General features: G+C 34.1%; 1 protein-coding gene across 10 annotated transcripts in view; it reads right to left on the bottom strand.

Moving 5' to 3' along the window:
- LOC145245888 (uncharacterized protein C20orf96-like) overlaps positions 1–27969 on the bottom strand; it is a 2261276-nt gene that overhangs the window by 1610702 nt on the left and 622605 nt on the right. For all 10 annotated transcript variants that reach the window (XM_080107943.1, XM_080107887.1, XM_080108064.1 and 7 more), the window contains one exon: positions 17108–17199. In XM_080107943.1, coding sequence (XP_079964069.1) covers positions 17108–17199 — 92 coding nt within the window. The remainder of the gene's footprint in view (positions 1–17107; positions 17200–27969) is intronic.

Here is a 27969-nt window from a genome sequence, read left to right as displayed (position 1 = left end):
ACATTATTTTTACACCAACCTAATATTTCACATCAAATTCCATTTGTAATTTTTATTAAAATATGTTAATACTCCAGTTTTATATTAAAACAAAAAAAATAGTCCATACAATTTTATTCTACACATTCTTTACAAAACATAACCACATAAATTTTCAAGTTTTCTACTTATTTAAAAAAGACTTTGCAGAAAATTAGTGTCAAATTTTAATTTCTTTTATTTTTAGGGAGTAATTGTTTTTAAGCAGTGTTTTTCTTTTAAAATTATAATTTTAAAATCAGATAACCCACAAAGATTAATACGAGTAAATAAGGAAACTCTAAAGGTTTTTCGTTATTTGTGAATCCATGCTATTGTGCTAAAATAACTTTATTTAGAAAGCCATTCTTAATATGGGAAGGAGGTTGTATTGTAACTATTCTGCACTTTCACCTAAAAATGTAATAAACAAAAATTTCATAAAAATTAAATTTAACTTGAAAATACTATTAAAAATAGCATAGTAACAGATGCACACGCACTAGTTTTTCAAACTCTAAACACTGAACACTCGTTTTAAATGGCACAGCTACAGCAAGAATGAATCTCTATGGATAAATTCATGTTATCGAAGGAGGAGCTAAAATCTGCTAAAAATGTCTAAACTAAACACTACTATGCCTCTGATTTGGTCTGGTCCTCTCTCTTCAATACATCTAATTCAACTTTACAAAGTTTTTCATTATTTCTTATAGCTAGCACTTATTTTTTTTACGCATGAGACTGGAAGATAGCCTAATACAGTTTCCATCAGTTATAATCCATTTATTTATTTTACTTTTCAGATTAGGAAATAATTAGTATTCGGCAAGCAGTCAATCCACAATTGCCCTTGTTAAGGTAACATTATATAGGACAAAAGGTCAATATATTTTGCTATAAGAGGGCCAAACAGATTGACAGGAAATCTCTTGCAGCAATCAAAGTGAAAAGAATGAAGGAACAGCTAGACAGACTGTTTAATATATCTTCTTGTAGCTGTAAACTTTCTGTCTTGAGATGTGATGACTTTGCAGTAAGGTTAAACAAGGTACATAATCTGCACTTGACCTCCTAACAAGGAGGTAAAATTAATTCTATAGATTCACTTGCAATTATGTGCCTTTTTTGTGGAAAATAAAATAATGTATTGGTATTTATTATGTAATCTGGCTCTATTATTAAAGATGCAAATTTTTCAATTTTCAGGTTCCACTAGAAGAACTGCCATTTACAGCAATTTTTAAATTAATTGATGGAACAACAAAAAGCCTAACATTTACTGGTCCTTTGGGGAAACTTTGTATCAATAATTATCAAGATTTGCCTCAAGAAGAATTCTAAAAAATTAGTGTCCCTCCCGATCATCATTATCTGACAGCAGAAGAAACAAATAATTTAAGTGTAAAGACCAGAGGCTACTTTTTGAGTATGCTGTTGGCATTTCTTGTGGAGAAGTTAACTTAGAAAATTGGGCCCTTGAATCAAGGAAGATGGCTAACATAAACCACAAGATTAATGCGTTTATGGACTAGAGTTGTCTATCCTCAAACACTGATAAATTAAACATTTTGGTCAAATTTATTAACCAAGTGTATGCAATTAGTTGGTTTGAAATCAAAACCGACAATATTTATTTTAACCAACAACAGTATACTTTAATATGGTTCAGAGAATAAAACCGTTAACTGAAATCCAAATTACTGTTTTAAACTGTTCAAAATATAGTGCTTTTGCACTACTTCCGGAAAATATAATATCGATAATAAACTCAAATGAATTGAATGTGAGAAAAGAGTGCATTCAAAGGATTTTGTCCATTAAGTAAATAAATATTTATCCATTAAATTTTATTAGTTTTCTTAATTTACCCAAACAATAGTTAGTTTTATTCATATTACATCGCAAAAACATAAAAAAATAAGTGTTTTGCCTTTTTTGTGTTGTTTTTTCCAGAAATAGTGAACAACTAAATAAAAAAAAATGAAAAAGATTACTGCTATCAATTTTGCAGCCACACACTGGTCAAATTTGATTGATTTTTCTCAAAAAGTTGTATATGGACAGGAAGCAAGACATAGACTAATTATCATAAAGTCATCGTGCCAGCAAATTAGACCTTCATTTTTCTCAAAAGGAAATCATAAAGAACAATTTAGTTCTATTATAAGTTTATATTATTGCCTCTAATAAAAAATTGAAATACATGGTTCTTTAACTTGTATCAAGTTGTTATATTGTGTAATACATCTCCACATATCTTTTTGAATTGTGAAATTTAAAAGACTTAGTTGCTAATTAGCTTTTTTTACAATTTTTGTTTAATCAATGCAGTAAAAGTTGAGATATTTTACTAGTTGTGATTCATAATTGAAATCGTAATTCATTTATTTATTTTTCTTTCAATGTATTTCATATAAATGTATCAATTTTAATTGAATGTTTTTATAAAAATAGTAAAATTTCAAAGTCAGTGTTGTGAAAAATGCTATGAAAATGAAGGATTTGTCAGCATTTTTTTACACGATTTTTAAAATTAAATGATCAATTTTCTGTTCAAGTTGGGAATCTAATTTTTGGTTCTTATCACATCAAATCCCAACTATCATCACCAGTGCAACGTTGATTTTCTGAAAAAAGTTACAAATCAACCTGCTCTACGGGGGCAGCATAACGACTCCAACTGACTGACTAACTGAATAGTTGACGCTATCAGCGTTCTTTTATAGTTTTAGTGAATGGAAAGTTCCAGAAATCCACCAAATCTAACACCACAACCTATAACATTCTAGAAGCTCTCGAAAGAAAAAAAATTGTATTCTAATTTTAATGTTTTAAATGATAATAATTATACATTATTAATATTATTATAAGAAATTTTAATATCTTAATAATTTTATGGCGAAAATGTCCTCCATGACAAGATATAATAATAATAATTAGTAATAAATAGTAGTATTTACATAAAATAGGTTCAAGATTCTCAAAATCCAAACTAAAACTATTGGCAACAACCCATGGGACAGTGGTTAGAGTACTTGGAAAAAACAATTGTAAAAGTGATATGCTTCTGAAGGTTTAAGGTTCAATTCTCAGTGTGGGCGACTGACAAATACAATTGTGAATAACTTAGAACATCTATCCAATCATGGGTTAGCATGTTCTCGTCCTATCCATGTCTGGACAGAGATCCTAAGTAATTTGCAATTGTATTTTTTTTTTACAATTGCGTGTTACTTAAAACCTCTAACACTTCATGACTGATGGAACAATAGCATACTACCCCTGTGAATTAAATAAAATGAAGAAAGTCGGAAGGTACAAAATCCAAATAAAGCAGACATATTTGTAGTGTAGCCTATTTAATATCAGACATTTTTGAGGGCAACAAATACGAAACTATGGGAGCGATGTAGTTAGTATACTTTATCAGCTGAAGTGTGCATTATTGCCAAAACGCATGTTTGGTTAGCATTAATTTCTGCTGTATTCATGCAGGCAAATAAAACATAGGATGATATAAAAGAAAATATGGAAATATCGCCCTGAGTACGTTTGAAGAACCTACATTATTCATGTGATTAAAATTACTGCTTTTCCTAATCCGTTGATTCACAAGTTTGATATATTTCTAAATAAGATTATTATGTTTTCATTCTAGCATGCTGATTAAATAGCTTAAAGTTACTGCTTCTCGAATGTTTTTATATGGAATGGAAAATAACAAAATTACGTTTATCAATGTTTAGAGATAAAAGTGTAGGTGATGGCTATCGGCAAAGGGTGTGGGCATGGTATGCTATGTTCAAGTTCCTTTAGAGATTTAAACCCAATTTATCTCACAGTGCATAATTCCAGCATTCCATCCTTTATCTATGGGTGAAATAGCAGTGAAAAGCTAAAGAATTACGTAATTAGCAACATAAATGTTCCGATATCTTATCTAAAATATATCTTTGTGTGTTGTGTTCTTTTAGCGACACGCAAAGGTTGAAATACATAAAAAAAACAGGTAATGGTAAAGAAATAGTTAGATTTACGCACACACATATATATATATATTATACATACAGAGCGTTTCAAAAAGAATACGCCAAATTCATTATGCAGTTTTTTTTCAGATAGATTGCATTGTAGTGAGCTAAATAAATGGATATTTGATAGAGAAGTTATCAAAATTTGATTGGGTGTCAGTTTCCTCGCTATCTTTAGTATAACTTCCAGTGCAGCTGAATTGTAGGAAGATCAATCAAAATAGCTACTTCTCAGCAGAAGGCATTTTGCTTGAGTTCGTAAAAACAAATTCAATCGTCAAAGGACAACATGCTTTCAGAAGAAACTCGGCATTGACTCGCCCTATTGTGGTAACATTCGAAGCAGTTTAAAGAAAGTGAGTGCCTATACAAAGGAAAGTGTCCTGGAAGACCATGTGATACAGAGGAGCAAGTGGAGAGGATTCATGATGCATTTGGGAGGAGTGTACTTATCCGTACGTAGCGCTTGCCGTACTTCATACCACTGTCTGGTGTCTGTTAAAGAGACAATTACACATGAAACCATACAAAGCCTCGTTCAGGCACTTACTAATAAGGACAGGGTGATGTGGCGAACATTCCGAGAGTCAATGCTGAAAATGGAATAAGGTGATGAAACGCCCTTTTCACATTTACTTTTCTGTTACGAAGCGTTTTTTTTATTTGAGTGGCACAGTCAATCATTACAATGTTCACATTTGGGTAACAGATTACCCACATGAAACTGTTGGGCATGTAAGAGATTCCCATAAAGTGACCGTTTTCTGTACTGTGTCTCAAGACAAAGTTTATGGTCTCTTTTTTTTAAGGAAACACTGTTATAAGACAAACCTCTTTCAAAATGCTCCAAAACTAGCTATTCACTTTACTGCAAGCAGATTCGAATGACTTCATTTTCTCAGCAAGATTAAGCATCATCCCATGGGCATCTCAGGATTAGAGCTTATCTGAATGAAAACGTGCGTCAGTGACAGATTGAGAGGAGGTGCTAAATACCTTGCTCTGTGCTTGCCTTGCTAAATCTTCGGACCTCACTGTTCGTGACTTTTTTTTATGTTAAAGATCAAATTTATGTTCCACCAAATATCGATGACTTGAAAGATCGAATAACAGCTGGAATCAACACGGTGAACTGTGACTTGCTGAGTCGCATTAGAGAGGAATTATTATATCGGCTTCATGTTGCTTGCGCTGCCTGTGGTGGCCACGTTAAGCACTATAAAACATGAAACTTGAATGTATATGCAACACATGTGGTCATGCTAGAAGTTGGTAATCATTTTCGTTTTTGATACATCGTGTGATGATTTAGGTGTATTCTTTTTGAAACATTTTGCGTGTGTGTGTATATATGTATGTGTATGTATATATATATATATATGCACAAACTTATTATCACAGATAATTTTCCCACGATAAACGTAAAATATTACATGAGTGAAAATAATCGCCATAACAGGGGAAAAGAGACAGAAGTACTATAGAGGGAATGTATTACGTCCTAATATACAACAGAAAAATATGTTTCTATGGTCAGAAGAGAGGGATGTGTGGAAAATGTATATAAGTATGATTTACATCTTGCTGTGATTTTCTGGGAGCCTGCAGCTACGAAAAGGAGTCTAAAAAAACTACTATTATAGTGTGTAAAGACATGCTAAGATGACAGCTGCTTGGACCACTTTTGATTATTAGTCCCTTCTCCCTAGCTGATAAGGGCATAATATTCAGTTCTACATTCAGTATATGCGTGAAATAAGACTCTTTATACTTCAGCCACAGTAGAAAGCATTCTATTCATTGACTTGTAGGATTCAAAGGAAATAACTTGGATATTGTAATCAGAGTTTTTTTTCTGTCTGTTTCGATTTACTCAAAACCACACACACCTTGTCTTCTCATGTATCGTTCTCTTCTTCCTCTTCTACTTCTTGCTCTTTTTCTTCTTTTTTCTTCTCAGTCGTCAGAAGTGTCGTCTTTGTCTTGACTACGTTTTTCCTTCTCCCTTCTTGCTCACAGTGAACCGTTTTTATGCTAAGCTGAACTCTCGTGTGTGCGAGAGAACACAAGATTTTGCGTGATTACTTGGCAATATTAACCGGCGGCCGCCATCTTGCCATTTTTCTTTGGACGTGCCCGCTTTGCAGAGTGCACACCTCGAGCGTTTGTCAGGTAAGCCCGTCTGTTCGCAATTTATTACACACTCCCCCCCTGATCTCATTATCACAGAAAGAGCAGGGAGGCGGTGGCCTTTTTCTTCGAGTGCTTCTTTGGAGAGGGGGATTCGGGGCTTCATCATCGTCTGCGCTGTCTTCCGTGACACGAAGGTCGGCGAACCTAAAGCTGAGCATCGCAGTATCACTGTCCGGGTCTTCATCATCAGCAGGAGGGTCAGTACTTTGAAGGCTACCACTCTCAGTGTCGCTGTGCATTGAAGCCGTCATGAACCAGAATGATGGGTCGCTGGTCACGGATTCAATTTCACTATCTTCGTCAAGCGGCAGCTGCGTTTGGAATACTGATCTTAAGTCTTTAATATGACGAGGTACTCCATCAACTCGCACCGCCTGCGGGCTGATCACTTCAGTGACATGACCGGTTCCGTAGCGAGTCGTGCACTGGCCTCGGGGTTTTTTAACCCAGACGACATCTCCTTCTTTTATGTTCTTTTGTTGTGGCTCCGGTTCGGGTAGTAAGCTGCTCTCCAAACCTCTCACCCTGACACGGTATGCATGTAGCGCATTGGCTGGCGCGGTGGAGGGTGAAACATCGTCCTTATCGTATTTTGCATGGAAGTCGGGCTCATCGAGAGTGATTGCTGCACACGTTTGTTTGGTCGAGAGAAGCTCACATCACCGGCGCCGTTCACAGTAATTCCGCCTAGCTGTGTGATAGCGTCCATTCCAAGGAGAAGGTCATATCCGAGCAGCTCCCCATCGACCACTAACACCGTCACAGCAACCGGAGAGCCATTGCCAATGCTGATATGAACAACGCTGACCCCACAACACACCAATGAGCCTTGGCCGACAGTAAGTACAGGGATCCTTCGTTTCTTCCATGTGGCACAATATTCCTTTCGAAGAAGGGTTTGGGTACAGCCAGTGTCAACCAGCGCTGAACGTTCACATCCATCAACTTGAACTGTTACTGCAGGCAGCGCTTTGTTCAATGCCGCGTTGGGGAGGGTGCTAGCGCTGCGGCGTCCTCTCCTTGCCCGTTTCCCGGACAATTCCGCGCTATGTGGCCTGGCTTATTGCATTGGTGACACCGTATTACTTGTCGTGCTCCATAATTAGGGGTGCGCTTTGTACCGCTTTTGTAGTCTCTGGACAAGTGGTTGGGGCCACCACAGGTATAGCATCGTAGACCCTTCGTTGGCAAGTCCAGAGTGTCAACAGCTGCGGAGACTAGTTCTCGATCGTCTTTCAAGATGTTTCGTGCTCTCGCCAATAACTCCTCCAATCTAATCTCAGTGAGTCTTGACGATGCTCGCAGCAGTCGACTTGCCTCATCCGGAAGTCCCGACAAAAAGGCGCATGCCAATATGCGATCACTTGCACCGCCGAAGGGAGTGGCAAGCTTTTTCAAGTCAGCCATGTAGACATCCACTGTCTCCCCTGGCCCAAGTCGGCGTTCGGAAAACTGCCTCCAGGCGACAAAAGGGTCTGTACCAAATGCCCCGTATAGCGCTTGTGTAATCTGCTCCATGGTCGGATCCTCCCCTAGCTGCTGGTACACGGCATAAGCCCCTTTAGTGAGTCTCAATGGGATAACCATAGCTGGGTCTTTAATCTTGCACAACCGGCAAACGCGCTCAGCCTTTTCCAGCCATTCGACCACCGAGGGACCAGTGGGGGAGCCATCGAATTCCGGCATTAATCTGATGTCAAATTTCTCCATACCAAAGCCGGAATAGCTTGTAATCAGAGTTTTTTTCTGTCTGTTTCGATTTACTCAAAACCGCACACACCTCGTCTTCTCATGTATCGTTCTCTTCTTCCTCTTCTACTTCTTGCTCTTTTTCTTCCTTTTTTTTCTTCTCAGTCGTCAGAAGCGTCGTCTTAGTCTTAACTACATTTTTCCTTCTCCCTTCTTGCTCACAGTGACCCGTTTTTATGCTAAGCTGAACTCTCGTGTGTGCGAGAGAACACAAGATTTTGCGTGATTACTTGGCAATATTAACCGGCCGCCGCCATCTTGCCATTTTTCTTTGGACGTGCCCGCTTTGCAGAGTGCACACCTCGAGCGTTTGTCAGGTAAGCCCGTCTGTTCGCAATTTATTACACAGATATAACCCAAAGCGTATGGTTATTTTGTCGGTATTTAAAGTCAGACTCAGTAGCATTTCAGCTAACACATAAAATTTGCTTTTCATTAATTAATTTTCATTTGTTATTTTGTACGGTTTTATTGGCAATATAAAAACATACTTACGTAAAATTTATATTTTTTAATATTATTTAGTCTGGCCTGGATCACTGCTGATATGAAACATGTTAAACAATTACTTTAAAATGAAAATTATCCAAGAAGTAACTCATGTTAATTCGAAATCTATAATAAGAGTTTTCTACTTTAAGTTTAAAACTGTACAAAAAAATTTAAATGTAATGAATTCACATTTGGGGAATGTTATGTAGGTAGAAAATGGCGGAATTAATAACATAATTTCTGATAACATTATTCTTAGATAAACACAATCATGGGCAGTTAAAAAGAGATTTGAAACATAATTTATTTGTAGATGATCAGCTAAAAATCATAACCTTCAAAGTAAATTTCTTTAGTTTCTTATTTTTCATGATCAGCAAATTTATTCAAATGAATTACACAGAGTTTTGCCACTTGTAATTTTAACTTGCATTCTTTTGTCCGCGAATATTTTTTCAAAGTTATTACGAACTCTCGTTGGCTTATCAATCATTAAAATAACATTAAAGATTTGCACAAAAATATGTTTAGCATCATTTTTCAAAGTGAAACGTATTAAATTTTAGTGTATTAATTCTGTCTTATCAATCATGATCGTATGTCCTGAAAACAGGTTATGAATTGCAAATAAGGCAACACCTCGCTTTCATTGATGGAGAACAAAATTGCGTATTCGAAATTAGATTATTTTGAATTATAGAAGATATACATAAAAAGTTTGCGAGGATTATGTAGGTATTTCATTTATAAAGTATTGCACAGCAAAAAAATGTTTCTTCTAAGGGACGATGTATTCAAGGCAGTTAACAACCAATGTAGGAATAGTAGTCCATATAATCCAAACAATACACCTTATATAATGCAGTCAATTATGAACAATAAAATCTAATCATGAAAACTGGACTAATATTCTGGATTATCGAAATTACACAGAATATTTACAAGGATTATTGATAATCGTTATTTACCTGGCAAGTGCTCAACAGAACTGCAATCTATAGCCCCTTTTGCCAAACTTTCACAGAAAAATACTCAACTACCTATGATTCCCCTACTGTGCCTATTCTATGAACAAAACTTTTTTCTCAAAACTGCCTGCCTGTGAAATCCTATTCTGCTGATCTGTTTCCCGGTTGAATACAACATGGTAGCCTTCAAGTCCAATGTAAACAATTTCTTGTTGAGCTGTCCACATGAATAATCAAATTCTACCCAATGTACACCATTCAGAATTACTACACTACATTCATTAACCTTTATCCTCGAGTGACCTTCTGGCCTTGATAAGTAACTCCTAAGTAAAAACAAAAAAAAAAAACGAAAATTGGGCACCATCTCACTTTTAAAATCACCCTTAAAATTTTTAAATAGACAAATCACAATTAAAAAATTATTTCAGATTACACAGAAGAATCACCGCTTATCAAGGCCCAAAGGTCATTCAAGGAAAATGAGTCATGTGGACAGTAAGACGACATGATGATGATGATTGATAATGATGGTTACACAGTTTGATCGCCCAGTCTGATGAATATTATGATTTCTTAATCAAAATAATTATTATTATTAATAATTATTAAAATCGGAATAAATTACCGCAACATTTCAAGAAAATAACTAGGGTAAATTATAGACGTATAACATTGATCAATTTCATGGTTTTTGTATCCAGGGTGGGTTATAGGGACACAGATCCTGCTTAAGTCCCGCAAAGGTGTTAAACACTTAGAAGATTACAGTGCCCCTACATATATAAAGTCTGGAGATTTTTAACACAAGAGCATTTAATTAAAAAAAAAACACATTTATTACAAGAAAAAGAATAAATCATTTACTGATTATTTGAATTTTAGACAGAAAACAATGTTTAATTCCATCTACTTCCACATTTGAAAAGATTTCTATGTTTTGTTTGTTGCAAGCATCCTGTAATCTAATCTTACGCAACACGTCTGCGAAAGCCAAGATAAGATTCCTTGACATAGCTATAAACTTGCTAATACGGGGAATAGTGCATCATCTTGCAATGACTCACTTTTATAAGTTAAACAATTTTTGAATAAACTGGAAATTAATATACTGAAAAATATTTAGGAAAGAAATAGTTTACATCTGAATTCCTGCTAACTATTTAAAGCCATTGATGAAATATAATAATATGTAGTAGTAAATGTATATATATATACAGCGCCATGCAAAAGTATTGGATACATTACATTTTTCTTCATAACTTTAATTAGAGTTCAAGATTTTACCTAAAATTTGGTCAGTATATTCCTATTACTATTCTAAATTATATTTAGAGTAGTAATTACAAAATCAAAGTTTAGAAAGTTTCTATTTAAAGAAAAATATGAATTAACAAACGTAAAAATATTGGATACATTTAAAAAATTATTTTTCTGAAATAAATTTAAATGACTTTTGCTTAGCGTGTTGCAATAATGCAAACGAATTATCACTGACCGACCAGAGAGCTTTATATTAAAATCATTTTATAGAATTCTTCCACTTTAGGTTCACTCCTTCAAAGTCAACCAGTTCATTTATAAAAATGCCTAAAACTAAAGAGTTGTCAATAGACATTCGTCAAAAAATCGTTGATAAGCACAAAGGAAAAGGGTATCGAATAATATCAAAGGAACTTAATCTACCACTTAGTACAGTTGGAAACGTTATTAAAAAGTATAAAAACCCTGGTGAAGCTGTTGAAAATCTTCCAAGATGTGGTCGGCCAAGGAAATTAAACGAAAAAAAATCAAGGTGGGTAAGCAGAAAGGTACAAAAAACACTTTTCTTACTCGTGGTGAAATTCAAACCGACCTCAGAGAAGCTGAGATTAATGTGAGCAAGGATACAATTAGTAGAGTTCTAAATCGTGCAGGTTTTGTATCAAGGCCCCCAAGAAAAGTTCCATTATTGAAGCTTAAACGTGTTAGATCACGTTTGAATTATGTTAAAACATATGGGGAACAAGCCCAAGAATTTGGGAACAAGGTAATCTGGTCAGACGAAACGAAAATCTAAATGTTTGGAAGAGACACAGCAACACATGTATGGCGTAAAAATGGCACCGCCTATAACAAAAGAATACCATACCTACGGTAAAGTTTGATGGTGGTTCGATTATAGTATGGAGATGTTTTTCATCCAAAGGTACTTGTGAACTAGAAATCATCAATAGTAGAATGAATGGACGTATGTACAGGGAGATTTTGGAGAAAAACATCCAGAAATCTGCTGATTTCTTGGGATATAATAGCAATTTCGTGTTTCATCAGGACAATGATCCCAAGCATACTGCCAAACTAACCAAAGAATGGCTTAGAAATAACGGAATTGACGTTCTTATTTGGCCCAGTCAGTTTCCAAACGTCAACCCAAATTGAAAATTTGTAGAAAATATTGAAGATCAATGTTCACATGAGGAATCCACAAAATATTCAACAACTAAAACAGTTCTGCAAAGAAGAATGGCGCAAAATACCTGCATATCTTTGAAAAAAACATGTGTGCAACTATAGAAAGCGATTGGAAGCTGTTGAACGCAATAAAGGCTATGCAACCAAATATTAAATCAATGTATGAAATACTTCTGCGTTAGTTGATTTATATTTTTCCTTTAATATAAACTTTCTAAACTTTAGTTTTGTAATTACTACCCCAAATATTAGTTAGAATTATAATAGGAATATACTGACCAAATTTTAAGTAAAATCTTGAAGTCTAATTAAAGTTATGAAGAAAAATGTAATGTATCCAATACTTTCGCGTGACACTGTATATACACTCAATGAAACACGTGTAAGACATGCTATATAAACATAATAAAATACTATGAGTATAAAATACAGGGTGGAATGATAACTTTGCCACCCCTAAAGAAAACAACACTACAGCTTTATTTTAAAACTTTTATTGAAAAAAATCTATTCAGGTAACTTGATTATGTAGGAGAGCTGATATCAATTAAATGTAGCCGCCTTCAGCCTCAATCACCGCATCGATACCGATGTAAAACTGGAAGCATGCCTTTTCCACAATCGCTGGTGGGAGCTCTGAAATACTCAGTGTATGCCGGCGATCAGGCTGGCTTTGGTGTTGTGGGAGGTCATGTTGGTGATGTTCTCGACGTATGACCAAGCGAAATAGTCCAGCGAGTTAAGGTCGGGGGAGGAGTGGGGTCAGTGAGAGAAGGGTACAAAGTCGTAGCACTCTTTATAAAGCCAAGCATGGGTCTCTTTGGATTTGTGGGCCAGCTTCGAATCCAGCTGCCACACCCAGGGTCAGCCAACGGCCACCTGATTGCACCAGCGGACCACCACACTCTTCAGCACATCCAGGTAACTTTAGTGTTAATTTTCAAGAAGACGTAGGCTGGCATGATGTGACCCTCACTTATAACCATATGAAAGACCATAACTTTGTGGATCTGTTCCCTGAAGCCTTGAACTGTCCTGAATTGTATTTTAAGGGTGCTGGCAATGGTCTTGTTGTCCGATCTCGTTCGTTAAACATTATGTCACTTTCAAACATGATAGAAGGATTCTATCGCTCTATGGATTTGTATACAACTGGCTAACTGGTAGATGGTTTCTAGATACCTCCACTGCGATGTCTAAAACGTCAGTATTACACATATTAATAGTGGCGTCATCATTTTGTGTGTTTGTGTTGATTTCTATGGATAAGCGTTCGCGTTATAATTGTTAATGGAGTAACTTTCTTTTTTTTTTTGCTATGGACAGAAAATAATATAAAACTTACCTTTTGTCAAACAAATACATTTTTATTAACGAACTATAAACTAGAGTTAATAAAATAAAATTAATTTTAATGTCTTCTGTTGACACATGTATTTAAAAATAATGTTCCTTACAAGCTTCTGTATATTTTTGAAAAAAAAAAAAGCCTCAAACATAGGGACCACCCTCTGTCAATTTAAATAATAGAATCAAAACGAATTTTTTTAAGGCCGATTTTGGGATTTACAATTTTTATTATCTCAATAATCTTATATTCTCTTATATGAATATATTTTTATTATTATTGGAAATCTGTTATCAAAAAAATCCATTTAAACTTCATATCGCGTAATATTTGAATTTAATATCACTAAAAGCTTTTTAAAAATAATTATTTTTTAGAATTGATTTTTTTGTTGTTGTAATTCGAATAATTGTTACATGATAAAGGGCTGGCCCCTTTTGAAATAGGATAGTCAAGAATTCGAACTTGCGAAGCTAGATTTGGAATTGAAAATTCCAATCATAAGTTAAAATAAATACAGAATGTTATTGAAATAAGGAATGTGGAATTGCAATTGTTAGCTTACATATCTGTTTATTGGAAAAGGAATGTAATGATGAAATTTGTCCTGTTATAAAAATGAAAATTAAAATAAGGAATTTAATCGTCAATTGAAATTGTAAACATATTATTCGAAAAATAGGTTTCTGAACTTGTTGGGTCATGTCAGTGTGATGCATGTTATCCAACGTGCTTTATGAGCACATGTTTAATCATGCGATGACGTGACGAGTTCTCAATATAGGTAGAGTTTTAGATGCAGTCTGTGAGAAGAGTCGGGGAGAGGGGCCGAGAGAGAGGTCAGAGGCGGCTGCTGACATCAAACCTTGGAAGCAAAACGTTAGAGAAGAAAAAGCCATGTAAAGAACTTTGAATTCCTCGAGCGAAATCAGGGACCAGTCATGAAATAAAGGACGTCATCATCTTTGTGTATCTGCGTCTTCGTGTTGTGATTCAACAGAAAAGGTATTGTCCATTTATATTATAAGAATTATGTATCAGGTAAGAAATATGTATCAATATTTATAGAAACACATACATTCATTCATACAGAACTGTCAAACGTATAAATGCCAAACGCACAAACTCTCGGTCTATCTATCTATATATCCAATCTCCTCTCATCGTGTAGTAACATGTACACTTTTATATATACCCATCTATATCTCACCAATGTCTCCAACATGATATATCTCTTACAAAATGAACATCTTAAGACATATGAACACTCAAAACATGAACACACCTAAGACTGTCTCTAGATATCACTCTAAGACTCTAATCTCTCACAAAGACTCTCCTAAGACGAACAACAACAATACAGAATATACGTCATCTTAATACCACCAGTATATAACATATACATATATTTGGTACCTTCTTTAAAATACCACCCAGTATATAACAATTATATTACCGAGAAAATAAAATTATCAAAAAAAGTGTTGTTTTTTTAAACATAATATTGAATTTATGTCCAATTTTATTTACAACTTTGAGGTAAGTGAAATAAATAACGGGGTTTTATATATATATATATATATATATATATATATATATATATATATATATATATATATATATAAATTACTATTTTTTAATTGTTTGATCTTTTCAGCTTTAAAAAACGTTGAAACTTTTATCAACCCACATTTATTTTGTTTACTTTTCGGACCATGAAATATAGGGAGGGGGCAGGTAGAACATCTAAAAAATGTTTAATCTAATATATTTAAAGAAACCTCCTACTTTTAATATGTAAGTTTAGTTAATAATGAATAAATATCGAAAACTTCTAGGAAAATATGACTATTATTTGAATTTTACTAGATTTTTAAAACATGGGTGTGTGAACGGCTTAAAAACATCACTACATAGGAACGTTGTTTTAAAGCGTCGATAATGTAAACACAATTTTTGTCTTGCATTTTCATTATTTTGTATGCTGTAAAAAATTACAGAAAATATTATCAGCTTATTTGAAGCTTTTTCTTTTAAATGGTAAAAAAGTTAGGATGATAATATTAAATTAAATTACATCGTGTTACATATACGGGGGGGGGGTTATAACTGTGGCACTCGTTGGAGGTCCATAATGGTCTGCAACAAAAAACGAAAACCACCTTACATCAAATGTAGGCACCGCCAAAACTGGGGGGGGGGGCAGGTCAGTACTTTTTGACCGACCGTCTTTTTAAAAATCTACCAAAAATCAGGTAATTATCCGATCAATACGAAATTTTCAGCGATTATTAGGAGAAGAATGAACTTTATAACAGTGTACTTATTTTTCATAAACGATATTTATATATATATATTTTTTTGCTTACAACCCCCCCCCTTGTTTTGAAGTGGGAACAAATATGCTTAAAATAATCATCTGAAACTGAACACAAGATATTGTGTTGTTGTAAGGGACAGAATTATAGATTAAAAAAAAAAAAATTGTTTGCATACCTTATTTTGACGTCTGAATATCAGAACTTCGATTGTGTTTAATTATCCCGCTTTTGAGTTTTGAAGTGTGAAATTCGGTGAATATGTTAAGTAAAATAATTAATTTAAGTTAAGCAAAACAAAAAAAAACTTTTTTTAATATTTATACGAAAAAAGCCATTTTAAAATTTTTGATAAATAAATTAACAATTTTTTTTTAGCGAGCCGAATAATGCATGACCATTATTAAACAGGGCATGCTTTGAATAATCGATACAAAAAAAAATTCGATAAATATTGTGCCCTTTGTGTTAAAAATAGCATCATTTTTTTCGATCCCGTTTGAAAACGTTTGCCGCCTTTCGACTACGGTGGACCAAACGCGCTGAAATATTTTTTTTTATTCTGCTTTAAATTGCCCCCCCCCCCATTTTGGGGAGCCTGGCCCCCACACACATACACATTAAAAACCAAACTCATACAAATAGTCACCCATCTGGTACTGGCCAGCCTCAGCTTAATAATACATTGAAATTTTCGTCACTGAAAAATAAGTTTTTTTGGCCTGTTTGGTCTTCCATAGTTTTCTTCTTATAAACCGCAAACGTAAATAGTGTCGATATATCTAGAGATTTACGCGAAATATCTGGTTACCTATATGAATAAGTGGAATTATTTGAAATTTAGGTACTTATATTATAATATTTTTGCATATTCTTTTAGAAAATCATCCTAGATCTTAGTTAGACAATAAATAAATAAATTAATTATTTCAAAAACCTTTTTATTTTTAATATTTATGTATGTTTTTTGTGCAAGACAAAAAATGTCAATTGTTAACTTTTTGGGAAAATTTAATATTTAAAATTTAATTAAAAATAGTAGAAAAAGTTTTACATTATTCTGTTTTCTATATGATAAAATTCAGGGTTTTATCTTTCTGAAAAAAAAAAGTTACTCAGAAATAATGGATTTTAATAAATGTAATTTCGTTTTAAAAAACAACAACAACTTGATTTTGCGGCCATTTTTGGCGGTGCCTAATCAAATGGAAACGGAATCAAGTCGTCTTTTTTAGGGTGACAATTTTATCGCGTCACACAGTACATCTTCTGCCTTTGGAATGATAACTAACGATATATATATATATATATATATATATATATATATATATATATATATATATATGAGAGAGAGAGAAATATTATCTACATCTCATCTGTAGATCTTTTACCACTTAGTCTATGCGATTGCTTTAGTTCAAAGCAGAAAAGCGTAAATTATTGGTCTGGCTAAAAAACGGACATATTTGTGGGCCAACCCAATACAATTTTCTGACTGAATAACATTCGTAAAAATAAGGAAGAGATTTTTACCTGTAAGCTTGTTTCTTCCATTTCTCCTCTTTCCGATTCGTTTGGAGACAAGACTTGTTTGCTTGAAAATGAACGACGTTGAATAACAGGGTCTGTTTTGCAAAGATAGAGAGAAGTGTTATTTTTTTTTTTTTTTTATGTAGTAATGATTAATTTATTTCATTAAAAATACCAAAAAATAGCATTAATAGTAAAATTAATACTTAAAACAAAAATGTTTTAACGCAATAGAAAAACATTTGGCTGTAAAATTATGCAAATTAAGTGGCCGGCAGCAATTCGCTGTTGAATTGTTTAGAATCAGAAATAAAGAAGGCAAAATCCTAAAAAGTATCTTAAGGGCATCCTGCAGTCTTTTCTATAAATACTCTTATGACATGTGTTCTTCGGAAATGTTCTGAACTATTTCCCTGATTTCTTTGTACCAGCTAGTTTGATTTGTTTGTCTAGTGGTCTCTATAATATCACTGTTTCGATCCCTCGTACAAAATACAGCTACCTATTACAGTAGCTTCTTTCCAAGTACCTCAGGCCTATGGAACTCTCTTCCTTCTGCTTTCCTTCTACCTATAGCTTTTATCTTTTCACGACTAAGGCAAATAGGTAACTTCTGCCCTTGCGATAATCATCTTGCCTTCTTATTAGCTCCTTTCATCAAGTGGTTTCATGCTCTGTTTAGAGCCATTTCTAGAAAAAAAAACTTATTTCAGACTAAAGTCTCCGTTCAGTTTCGAAAAACAAAGGATACCCACTATAGGGGCAGCTGTGCATGAAATTGTGTGGCAAGAGTTGCGCAATCGCCAACCACATCTCTCCTGAATCGGCACAGCTTGAGTCCAGTGGCAAGGAGAAGTCCAGGATGACTGGAAACAATGCCGAGATAAGCGGGGAGCACATACAGCACCTGGAAGTCCCAAATGGTCACCCATCTGGTACTGGTAAGACTAAAGAATGTGAAAAACATAAAATGCGTTTTAATTAGTGGATATTTTTAACAATTCCTGTTGACTTTATCAAGCCGAAGTGTGAAATTAAGTCTATTAAATTATTCACGCTTCTCAAATTATGTGAGGTAAAAAAAATATGCACATATGCAAGTTTAAAGTACAGTATCTGTATTGATACTACACGTAATCTGCCCTGTCCTTGGTCAGTGAATAAACTATTCTGGACACTGGCAATTAAACATTTTGTTCTAATACAGATTTTCTTCTGAAACTTTTCCACATTAAAAAACGATATCGGGTCTAACTATCCCTGCGGTGGCACAAGTAAATAAAGACTTGGAAAAAAATATATGCACAAATATGTGAGTATCATTTGAGATGCAAAAATACACCTTAAGAGAGCTGACAAGAAGAAGATAAAGAAATACAAAGGCTCTATGTACGATATGAAAAGAAACTAGAATCGTAAGAATACCATTATTCTCGTAATTATAGGAGCAACTCGTCTCAGGGACCCAAAGAAACGGTTAGAATCTTAAAAATATCTCTCAGCTTGAGTGACTGAAATAGTAGATGATTGTATAGGATCTAGTATAATGTCCCATCCCCATAAAAAAGCAGATGATATTTAAAAAATTCAAATCTATCTATAAAAGTGAACGTGTCTGTGTGTGTATCTGTGTGTCTACATTTTCCAACGCAATAAGTTTGTCAATTTTCAGTTTACAGACTCGAAATTTGATATACCGGGTACTGAGATTTGGAAAATCTTTGTAATCCGTTTTCGGCCAGAGTCCGCATTAGTCATAATATGTGATCGTGGGACACGCCTTCCTATTTTTAATTATAGTGAATAGACTAGTGACGGTTAATTTAAAACGATAGTTTAAACTCGACCCGAAACAGCCCAGACATTAATCAAACCAACACGCCAATCCTCCTCAAACCCCTTAGTCTCGCTGAAGGAAAAATGGTAAAGCCGGGTCAAAGAAAATCGGTTTGAGGGCGAAAATGTTGAACACGTGAGGACAAAAATATTAAAACAAGAAATTCAGTTGTCGCGCCATTGTTTCGAGAAGTAGACACGTGGAAGCCGGCGTTTCATCAATACGCTTATAAGAAGTTTAGTCGACCCCTGGATGGATGAAGACGCATAAAAAAAAGGCTGATTTTCAGATATCCACAGGAGAAATGAACAATGTGGATCTCGCTTGCGGAGATGCGAAAACGAAACGTCGATCTTCTGATTTAACACTGGATAGTGAAAGATATACATAACATTGATGTCAATAAGGAGGAAAAAGACGAGAAGAAAAATGTTGATTTATGTCAGGACTATAAGGCTGACTGCTGATTTTTCAAAGTTGGATTATTATTATTTCCTTTGGACAACTTATCTTTCTCTCTGGATACAATTGCCACATTATATATATATATATGGCTCATTCCATGTCAAAGCGACAAATTTGAGGGGGGGGGGCGTTTGTTTCATCAACAATTTTTTTTTAGATGGATTTTGTGACCATGGTTTTATGTATATATTAATCAGCATTAAAATAGCTTTACAAAGATATCAAGCAAACATGACAGCATTGTGAAATATCAAAATGTTTTTATATGAAGTAGCAGGTACTACATTCCGCCATTTTGAATTTAGCCCACTTCTTTAAAACGATTGTAGGAATGGCTCTAGTGGAAAACCCATCATGAAATTTGGAATATATACTGTCATAAGATAGACAAATCTTTTGTCAAAATTACAAAAAAATTAAAATGACTCTTTTTGAGATAATTCAGGTAAAAGGTCAAGGTCAACCTTTAAAAATTTGACCTTGAAAAAATATCCCCAGATAAAATTGTAGATCTATCCAAGTACTTTAGAATGATATATGAATGAGCTTTGTAGATCCATAAATAACAAAGTTATCGTCTTTTAAAGTTGGTCACTTCTCCATAAAAATTGACATTTTTGTAAAAAGGTCAAGGTCATATCTCAGAAACCTCTTGACCTTGATATGTGTAACAGGTGCCATTCAATTCCTTTCATGGAGATCTATTACTGTAGCAAATTTGAAAAACAAAATCCGTGTCGGACATGGTTTAACCCCTTGTCAATTTTACATGGAATGAGCTATATAGATATATATAGATATGATAAAAAAACATTATAATTTACACTGTCTGATGGAGATGAAGAGGGTTTGGAAAGAGAGAGGTATATCAAATGTAAAACACTTAGCTGGATAATATATATATATATATATATAATATAAAGAAAAGAAAGAATAAAAGGAGAGGAATAGTCCATAAGAAACAAAAAGAAATATCATCACAATAGAGTAATACTATTTAACTCGTAGTAAAAGAGAACATAAGAATAAGGAGAGAGAAAAATATTTGTGGTCTTGGAAGTTGTTCGATCTATAAGACGATATTAAAAAAAAAAAAACTTATCTCAAGTCTTTTGTTGGAAAACTTTTTTTACTTGTAAGTTAATTAATCCCTTGCAATCACTGCATTAGTTTGCTTCCAAGAATTTACACCAGTTTTAATATTATTGTAGGGATCATCAGTTGTTTACGATGAAAAACTGTTTTGAGGATTTAAAAACAAAATATTTTATCTCATGACTCCCCAGCAGGGTTGATCAGACACTACCTCAATTAAAAAACACAAACGAACAAATTCCGGGTATCAGATTTAGTTTATTTTTAAGTATGTATTAGTGTTAGGACGGTCAATTGGAATCAGAATTGGGAAAATCGGTAATTTTTAGGGTATCAGAATCGATATCGGAAAAGCTTGTGCTTATTTTCCGATGCCAAAACGATTCTTTTATGTCTTTTTTATTTGATTTTGTGAAAATCAAAATCTTCTACTACTGGTAGAAATGATAAAATAATAAACATTGATTTTAAAGTACCAGTAAAACTAAAATCTATAGATCAACCCCACACAAGAGTATTTTTACGTTTGAGTTATCTGTGCATTTAACATGTGTTTTTATGGTAATCTGGGAACAAATAACTCTATAGTTATATATTAAAGATTTATAAAGAATCGGAATCAGTAATTGTATCGAATCCGGAAGTTAGTACAAAATCGGTAATTGTATTAGGATCGGGGAAAATACTGGAATCGTCCCATCACTAGTATGTATATACGTAATATACATATGCACTTTATACTGAGTTTCTTATGTAGTTTCGGGTTCGCTCTCTCAATCTATTTTGATATTGATGACTTAAAAGCATGAGGATAGCGAATCAATTCCTTATATCATCATCTTTATCAAGCAGAAACAAGCTAATTTTGAAATAGTCTGCGCATATATATATAACTGCCTTTACAAACATACGTTCTTGATTAAAACAAAACAGAGTTTAATAGGTTATCTGATAAATCATATTGTTTTGAATATCATATACACAACTTACATCTTCTCCACTTTTTCCTCACTAGTGTCATTCAAAATGTATATTAGGTAATCAACATACTATTCGAAACAAATATGCCACACTGACCAAACTACCAATGGACGAAGTATCTTATCTCTATAGGAGGCTCCGTTCGGTGACAGATTGGTCAGTCTGTCATATTTCATTATACCTGAATGCATTTAATAAAAGGCGAGCGAGTCAAATGCGCTGAATAGAGGAGTGCTAACTTATTCATTCCTAATTATTTAGTCTATTTCTATCTACCATTCTTTCGCTCTCTTTCTATTGATTGCTCTGTGTAGAGATCTATATTCTGATACTGTCATTTTTTTCTGTGTACTTCTGTTCACAACTTTATTCATATCTGTGGTGATCTATATATACCGTTATTGCCAAATCTCTATCGAAATGGACTCTTTTTGGTCACCCGACAAAAGGAGAGTGGCCCTGTAAATTCACCCTCGACCGTTCATCTGTCTGCACTTTTCTCAATAACTACGACTTGGAATTTTTTTAAATTTTGCACAAACATTAAACATGATATGAGTAAAAAAATTAACAAAACGGATTTTCCGGGAAAACTACGCCCCTCCCCAGGGTGTCTTTCTAGTTAAAATGGCAAAAATTGACACTTTTGTGCTTATTAAAATTAAAAATTGATGCCTTCGATTTTCATAAAACTTTCTGAAAATTTGTAACTTACTGATTTCTATATAATTTTGTTTGAGTGCACCAGGGGCTCTTTTAGGGCTAATAAAAACGCTCCATTTTTGGGACTATTTTATCATATTTGTCCAAAATGTTCTGTGTATGTCTATTTAGCAGTTTTGAGTGGTGCTGAACTCAAATTTAAATATGTTAAGACCTAAAACTACACCGTTTGTTCATTTTCACCAGGATTTGACGCCCCCTGGGAACTTTTGGGGCTGAATGGGTGAGGGGCAAATGCTAAACTTAGTCATTTTTTTATGCCTCGTTCACTGTGCACTCAAGGGGGACCATGCATGCTTCACTTGTTTTACTTGCTGTTATCATTTTTCTTTCTCGCTTTTACCATCTTTTTTCACTCTCTCTCTCCTTCTCTTTTCTTTTGCTACTCTTCCCCTTTGTCTTGTTGATATTGTCCCTCCTTTTTATCCCCTGCTATTACTAGCCCTTCTCTCTCTTGCTGTTAACATCATCCTCTCACCTGCTGTTACTATTCCTTTCTCTATTACTCTTTCTCCTACTGTTATTATCACTCTTTATTCCTATTACTAGTCCCCTTATCTTGCTGTTATTTTCTCTCTCCACTTTCTCCTGTTCTTATTTACTTATGTCAAACTGATCTAACTCAATTTTGAAGAACCTAAGTTAGATTTTCTTGAAATAAAAAAGCCACCATGAAAATGAACTTTATGATGATACAATTTTTTTTCATAACTATAAGCTGGTTTTCCTTATATTGTATTTTTATTGAACGGGGTTTTAGTTGCTCCACTTACCTACCAAAAGGTAATCACACACAAGGGAAAACCAACTAAGATGTTTAAACATAAATTTTTACATCACGAATGTTAATTTAATATATATATATTATATATATATATATATATATATATATTATATATATATATATATATATATATATATATATATATATATATACACACATCACTGTCAAATTAGTTTTGTGAACTAAAAAATAGTACAAATTCTATATCCTGCTTTTATCATCTCAAGACCTCCCGATTTTACAATTGTACAAAAGTATAGCACAATCACGTTGACATACCGTTTCTCGCCAGATTACCGAAGTTAAACAAAATCGAGGCTGGCCAGTATCAGATTGGTGACATTTTGGAAGGCGAGGCACTGTATGTACCATGAGGTAAAATACCTAATTGGGAAACTGGCATGGTCTATTCTTCTCTCGAAGGTAGAGAGGAATGTTTAAGCCGTAGTAGGCAACCCATCTAGTGATCGAGTCATGATAAAAATACCCTGGCGAAGCATCAAATATTCAGCTATGGTCAAGATTTGAAGTACACGACAAACTCGCTTAGAAGTTCAATCTCGGTTGCGTCCGCATGTTACATTACGTTTTACAATCATTTGTTTTTACAATCTGCCCATATCTTGCTTTTACTATCTCCCACTTTAACTATTTGCCCATCTCTGGCATTTACCATCTCATGCGTTTATTTCTCTATCCCTTCATTTTAACATCTTTTAGCCTAGGTTTCTATTACTTTCTCTCTATGCCCCATTGTGATATCTTAAACTTATTTTGCTCCAACTTCTTTCTGTCTTCACATCTTTTCCCTCTCACTTTTTTTCTTATATTTCTATCTTCGCCATTCATTTGTTCAGATCTCTCTTTACACACAAACACATAATTTTTTTTTCTATCGTTTCTATCTTCCACGCTTCTTCCTCTTTACATCCTTCTTTTATCATCTAGCTTCTTCCTCTATTTTACTTATCTCTTCTTGTCAAGTGAAGCTTATTCTTTTTCATTTTATCCGATCTATACAAATAGAAGAAAAAGAAAAATTGAAAAGAAAAAAAAGGAGCTAAATGAAAAATAAGTCAAGAAGATGCAAAACGATTTTAGAAAGATGATAACAGAAGAAGGCAGCTTCGGCTGAGAATTCACCATGTGAACCACTCGGGGCACTGTCTGTTTCGATGAGGCGGAAACATGTTGATGCAAAGGTAAACAACATGAATGAAATTGAATCATGGTGTTTCCAATTGATGCAGCCGCATGTTTCTGGTGAGCATACAAACAACGAACAGTAAGAATGTATCATCCGATGCGGGATGAAATTACATTTTGGCCAAGAAACAAATACACGATCGATAGAGGCACTCTCAAAGAATCAGACAAATCTTCCACACAGTTATTTCCTGAAGATTTCTTTGGGAGAAGATTAAAAGACTCGGCAAAGGAATAAACAGTGCAACACATCGGATGAAGATCACACATTTCCAGTTTGGGGATCACTTCTCAAGAAGGAGAAAGATTTACCTGACATTTGTACACATATTGTAATCATTCCCCGACCCCTAATTCCCATGACAGAAAAAAAACATAACACAAGATGAATTCGAATTTCCACATAAACCATTGTGATTTTGTTGTTTATCGACTTTTTATTTTGCATAAACAGTTTGTGTATGAATTTTTTTAAACAGAAAAGGTTTACAAAAACCTAAGTTAAACACTTATTTGTAAAATCATCTTCCATTTACTTATTTAGAGAGATACGTTTAAAAAACGTGATTCGTAAGGTGTGTACGTGTTTCCATGTATACTACTTTATCTGATGTTACACATTACAGTTTAATGCAGCCATTATTATTTTTATTATAATATACAACATTAACATACTCAAACTTTAACCTAAATACTAATGCATCAAACAAATCGATATTTAATTCTGCATAGCCAATTAACTACGGAAGACATATCTGTTTTTTTCAATAAAAAGATATTCTAATCGATTTCATTGACTACATGTTCGTCCTTATAATTTCGGTAACATACACTGCATGATATTCACCATTTCTTACTAGTGAGCAATGTAAATGACGATAGGCAATTAATCACTCTTCATATTACTTCGGTCAAACATATTAATTTGACAAGAAGGATCTTTGAGGAATTTTTAATTTTGATTTCCAATGATGTATTTTCAAATAAGCTTTTGTTATAATCCTTTACTTTATACATCATTTTTAAGAGCGTTTTTCACTCTGTCTAATCGTTTAAATTGCAATTGTTTTCAAACAATCATGTCATCTTTTCAGAATTTTGAATACAAGATGGAAAAAAGTAAATTCGCACAATTTCCTTATTTCAATGCAAGCTAGGCCGAAAAGCTGCTGAAGCAAGCTGCGATATCAATGAAGCGTTTGGCCCAGGAACCACTACGGAGCACACAGCACAATGGTGGTTTAACAAGTTTTGTGGTGGTGACGAGAGTCTTGGAGATGACGAGCACAGTAGTCGGCCATCGGATGTTGACAACGATCAATTAAGAGCCTTAATCAAACTCAATCCACGCACAACTGTTCGAGAACTTGCTTCTGAATTAGACGTAGCATATACGACGATTTCCAATCACTTGGGAGAGATTGGAAAGACAAAGAAACTTGCTATATGGGTGCCTCACGAATGGAACAACAACTGAAAGAAACGCTGTTATGAAGTGTCATTTTCCCTTTGTTTACACAAGAAGAAGGATCCGTTTCTCGACCGGTGTGTGTGGGTTCTTTACGACAACTGGTGGTGCCCGTTCAGTGAGTAGACGTCAATGAAGCTCCACAATACTTCCTAAATGCCAAAGTTGCACTAAAATAAGGTTGTGCTAACTGTTTGATGGTTTGCGACCGGTCTCATCCATTAGTCTTTTGGGATGCAGGCGAAACCATTGTGGTAGGGAAGTAATGTCAACAAACGGATAAAATGCATCAGAAACTTCGACAACAACACCTAGCACTATACAACAGAAAAGGCCCAATTCTCCTCCACAAAAATACCCGACTGCACGTTGCTAAACCGAATCTACAGAAGTTGAACGAATTGGGCTACGAAAATGCCTCATCCATCATACTCTCTAGACTTCACACCTACCAGCAACTACTTTTGAAGCATCTTGTGAACTTTATGCTTTAAAAATTCCTCAAAAATTTAAGTGATGTCAAAAACGACTTCATCGCCACCAGAATACAATATTTTTACGTTCCTGGCATAAATATACTTGTCTTGCGTTGGCAAAAGTCTGTTGATTCTGATGATGCTTATTTCGATCAATGAACTTTTGTTTGAGCCGAAACATGTCCATGTGAATTTTAAACTTAAAAACCGCAAGAACTTTCTTGGCAACCTGATATTTACATGCGCACTTGCTGGATATGAACTTTAAAATAACTTTCGCTTGTTAAATGTTCTTAAGTAAATAACATTTGCGATTAAGAACATACATGGCTAAAATACATGTGAATAAAAATGTGTTGCATCACAAGTCGAACATTTTATTTTGCTGATTATGTGTCAGTCAGTTGCATACTTCATTTAGATTAATACTTTATTTTTATGGTGTTAAGACTTATTTCATTTTGCGAGATGTCATAAAATTGTCACTGACAAATAATGTAACAGATACAAATGCTCGTGCTACGATGAAAAATAATGAAACAGTAATAGATATGATGATATTAATAATTAAGCAAGAAATATATTAAAAGAGTGGAAATAACGATTTATACAATGATTTAATGTTACAGCATAATTGTTGTATTCCCGTAAGCGTCTGGAAGATAGACATAACTCGGTAATTAGTGGAAAGAAAACAGAATAGTAAATACAGGCGAAGAGCATGTGCATACATCAGTCCGACTGTCAAAACGTGTCCATAACTTGTGTGTTAACGCCGGGAGACATATTCTCGCGTAATCTCTCATATTTTAACCTCTCTTATTATAAAACTATCTGGTCAAAAGTGATGGTATGTATGTGCGTTTAATTATTAATGAGACGCATTGAAACTTTTGCTTATGTCGGTTGTGTAAGTTGTTCAATTAATAATTAGAGAATTATCTGCCCTTAGTTTCGTAGTTTGAACGATCCTGAATTAATTATATTTGACTTTCAATCTTTTTAATTTAAAAAACAAAACAAAAAACATTTAGAAAATAAAAATAAAAACGCCATACTTTAAAAATAAATAAATCTTAGGTAGTCTAAAGCCACGCGAATGATGTGTGGATTACCAACACCTAGATTGTAATGGTTAATTGTATTTAAAATTTTTCGTTTAGCTACATTTTACCTATATTTCATCTTTACTTTTTTCACATAAATAATCAATAGTTATGAACAATCAAATAAAAAAATACAGGTGTGTTAAACATCACGAGCTAGGAGAGATAAGCATCGGGGATTGCCCCCTGCACAGAATTCTCAACTGTTTGTCATTCCTATCTACCTTAAAGAAAAATATAACATCATATATAAGCAGTGATATTGCAACCTTTATGACGCATTGTTGAGTTCGGGATAAACTTGCACCGCATTTCACCTGCAAGCGATGCATACGGATGGCAAGAACAACAAATCGCATCGTCACACACAGCTTCATAGATAAGGTATTTTTATTATCATATTGGGTTCCATTTTTAAGGAAATTCCATGAAAACAGCTAAACGGGTCGAGGAAGGTTGAACGGAAAAAGAATACAATCACGGTGTCAGAAGAGGTGGACAAATGGACTAAAAAAAACAGGACGCACTTGAATGTTCTTAGAAATGTTATAATCCAAGGAAGGGGGTTGGGTTGGAGATTGAGTTTGGTAAAAAAAATATATGGTACTTAACTGTGTGAAGTAACCAACGATAATAAAATAAAATCACAAAACGTACATCTACTTCTGAAAATCTCCGAACGATCGGAGAATAATGTCATGCTCTCTGTCCTCTTCCTTCACTG

Source organism: Euprymna scolopes, chromosome 1 (genome assembly GCF_053919585.1).
Source record: "Euprymna scolopes isolate OS-2025 chromosome 1, ASM5391958v1, whole genome shotgun sequence".
NCBI classification, from domain to species: domain Eukaryota; kingdom Metazoa; phylum Mollusca; class Cephalopoda; order Sepiida; family Sepiolidae; genus Euprymna; species Euprymna scolopes.
The sequence above is the reverse complement of the archived record's forward strand: the minus strand, read 5'-3'. Positions and strand labels throughout refer to the sequence as shown.